We start from the raw sequence: 3,306 nt of genomic DNA on the forward strand, positions 1-3,306 counted from the left end.
TTTGCCTATTTTTAAGGCGGGCTGCGATTCGCACGCAGCCCCGCGGCTGGAGATAACCATGCTTTAAAATAGGTTCCTCAAATACGCCTGTAAAGGTAGAGGAGCCGGCACCGTTACTCTCACCAGCGCTTTGTGAGGCATCGAACAAAACTCACTCTTCGTAATCCTGCGTGAGCTTCTGGTGGGTCCCGGGAGCAATTTATTTACAGGCTCCAAAGGAACCGCAATGCCGCTTGCTCCCTGTTTAACTCCCCTCGGGAGGACCCGTTTCCCCCGCGCTTTGCGCCGCTGCTGTCGGCTGAGCTCGGCACAGGCCCCGGCACCGGATTCAGCGCCAGGCGCTGCCCGCGGCCTGGCTGCTGACTGGGGACAGCCGGCCAAACCCCGGGCCACATCGCCTCGGCAATAAAAACTGGGGGTTTGGTCTTCCCAAAGTAGGCGTTCACCGGGAGAACGCTTGGGCGTCGGTCTGGTGGTGGTAGGTGGCAAGTGATTGCTTTTGCCTCGGTTATTTTTTCCTTCTTCTTCTTCTTTCCTTCACCTATTAAACCTTAACCCACAAATTGCCTTGCATTTTCTCGCTGGATTCTCCCCCGTCCTGGTGAGTGAGCAGCCCTCTGGGTGCTAAGCTGCTGGCCCGGGTCAACCCCACAAGAAGTGCAAAGGCCGGTGCTAGTCCTGCAAGCTACAGCTCTTAAGACTGGCTCAGCGTTGCACTTACTCATTATCCGTTCGTCACTGAAGCTCATATAACTCTTCATACACAGCTGAAATAAAGCCAAGCTGGCTCTTGTTTCAAACTTTTTTCCCCCTCATTTATGTGTGAGAATAAGAGCAGCGTTCAAGAAGTCTGACAAAAAAAATGTTATTTTCGACTATGAAATAAATGGAGTATCAAAAATTGTTGACAGCCCACACTTAGCTGTGGTGAAAACACGTTAGCCCCAAACACAATAAAGTCAGAGGAAAATCAGAATGAGAACCAATACTAATGATAAAAGAATTGGATTATGAGAAATCATACCTTTCTTCCCAGCGACTGCTTTAACAAAACTTAGAGAAGCAGGGTTTGATAAGTACACTTACAAAACAAAACAAGACCAAGCTGAGAAGCCTTTGATGTATTTGGTCGTCTTTTGCTTTGCAATCAATTTAATAGCTTTGAAGTAGAAAAACCCTGTACAATAAAGGACTTCTAATTTTTTTTTTTTTTTTAAGTAAAATGTAAGTGTGCCTGCTTGTAATACAAAAACTGGAACATGAACTATTCCCAGAAAATTTATAGCTCTGTTGAAAAGCAGTCATCATTTTCTTCACCAAAGAGCAACATATACCCACAAATCCACAAAAGGAGGGACTCCCAAATTAAGCCTGGGAATTTGGAATCAGGATTTATATGATCAAGAGGACTACAGTAGGCACCAGCAGGTGTGGAAAAAAAACCAGTACACATCAGCCTTGCTTTTTCATGCTCCTACAAGTCACTTCCTTGCAGCCATTTATTTGTGTTTTCCTTTAGATCTTTAAAAATAACAAAAAACCCCCACAATCCGATGCCTGTCAAAACAGCGGAACTGGTTCGCCTTAGAAGCACCAGACCCTGGAAAACTGCTCCATCAGAAATTTCCCTGGGTATTTCTGATGCTCACGGCAAAAGATGTAGAGTGGTTGAACTTGCTCCTTTGCTACCTCTGCGGGTTATATTCCTTCTATTCATCCCATCTGGCAAAAAATATTCCAGGGATCATCAGTTGTTAAGCAGTGCTTTGAGTTGCACATACTTTGGTCTTCACTCTGTTGAGTCAGTAGCCAACGTAAATCAGAAAAACCTGTTCTTTTCCCCACTGTGCTCTGCCCAAGCGTGGAAAGAAATTGAGACAATGGGGGGAAGCAGAAAACTGGGCAGTGGTGGTAGAGCAATTCAACAAAAACGAAATGGAAGGTCTGCATAGCAGTGGGTTCATGTACATACTGAAAATATTAAAATGTGTTGGAACCAGCCAAGAATGCTAGATTCTATTAATTTGTCCTTCTTCTGAAGTTTGTAAAAGTAGTAGTTTCTTTTTCCGATATTCTTCATTCTCCTGCTCTGCTTCCTCATCTACGGATTTTCTTATACGTGCTTTTAGTTCCTCAATTCCTTCTCCAGTATATGTAGATACAGGAATTACATCTTTGAATTCAAGTATATTTGCAGGAATAATTTCTTCCTGTAGTAAGTGTAAGAAGTCTGAAAAATCATATTGAAAGAGTTAGTACAACCCCCAAATAGCGTATCACTACAAAGCCCATAAAATCCCATTAAATTTCAAAAATAAACTTTAATAAATTACAGCAATAAACATAACTGCAATTAATATATAAGTATTATTTGCTTAATTAATCTTTAAAAAAAAAGCTAAAGTCTCAGAAGACAAGCACTAACATAGCAGTTATACCATACTTACACCCTCATGAGAGGATTCTATACCCTTCCTTTAAGATGAGTACAAAGAAATCCCAGGTTGTAGAACATGGGAGATGGATGGTTTTAAGCCTTCCTCGTTCTTATACACTCCAGGAAATAAGAAGAAATTCACCCCAATGTAATAGCAAAACTGAAGTAAACCCCTACATCGGCCTGTCCAGAATTTTCATGTGTTTTGGCCAAAGTCTCATGATAGATTGTATATACACCCGTGTCTGTAAGGGGACCTTCAATGGAGCTTACTATTATCTAAGATACCTACACTGGAAATTTACTCTCCCATATGATAGTTGGGAAAGATCTTCTAGGATATCTCTATTTTATTAAAATACCTCCCCAACAGAGAAGCCAGCACTACAAATGCATATAAACAGATCTGTAAATGCGGAAAGTGGTTTTAAAACATATGTTCAAATAATTAATTTAATAGCTGACTTTAGTTTCAACTCCTTGCCGATGCAGAGTTACCCCTGATGAAATCATATTACTACTTTTGTCGAAAGTAACTGTTGAAAGTTAATTTACCTTGAGGATTCTCTAGCTGTTTCATAAGTTCATTCCAGTTATCCTTTGCACAAGGCAAATCCATTTTATTAATAGCAAGAAGTGCAGGCTTTTTTAGAAGTTCCTCTTTGTACAGCTCCAGTTCCTTAAAAGACAGGTAAATTTGCCTTAATAAGTATTTGTAGTTTAACAAGTGCTACTTCAATTTTACATCTCCTCTCTCATTTGTTTAATTGCCTAAATAGCCTTTCATGCCTAGGTGGTGGTGTTTAACCCGGCAGGCAGCTAAACACCACACAGCCCTTCGCTCGCTCCCCCCACCCCCCGCGGGCTGG

General features: G+C 41.7%; 1 protein-coding gene across 1 annotated transcript in view; it reads right to left on the minus strand.

The window, feature by feature from the left end:
- Positions 1-1,460: 1,460 nt before the first annotated feature.
- Positions 1,461-3,306, minus strand: part of GTPBP10 (GTP binding protein 10) — a 12,610-nt gene continuing 10,764 nt past the window's right edge. Inside the window, exons 8-9 of the mRNA XM_009275680.2 lie at positions 2,993-3,116; positions 1,461-2,230 (exon numbers count right to left, since the gene is read on the minus strand). Coding sequence (XP_009273955.1) covers positions 2,010-2,230; positions 2,993-3,116 — 345 coding nt within the window. The 3' untranslated portion in view covers positions 1,461-2,009. The remainder of the gene's footprint in view (positions 2,231-2,992; positions 3,117-3,306) is intronic.

The sequence above is a fragment of the Aptenodytes forsteri genome, unplaced genomic scaffold (assembly GCF_000699145.1).
Source record: "Aptenodytes forsteri isolate BGI_AS27 unplaced genomic scaffold, ASM69914v1 Scaffold172, whole genome shotgun sequence".
NCBI classification, from domain to species: domain Eukaryota; kingdom Metazoa; phylum Chordata; class Aves; order Sphenisciformes; family Spheniscidae; genus Aptenodytes; species Aptenodytes forsteri.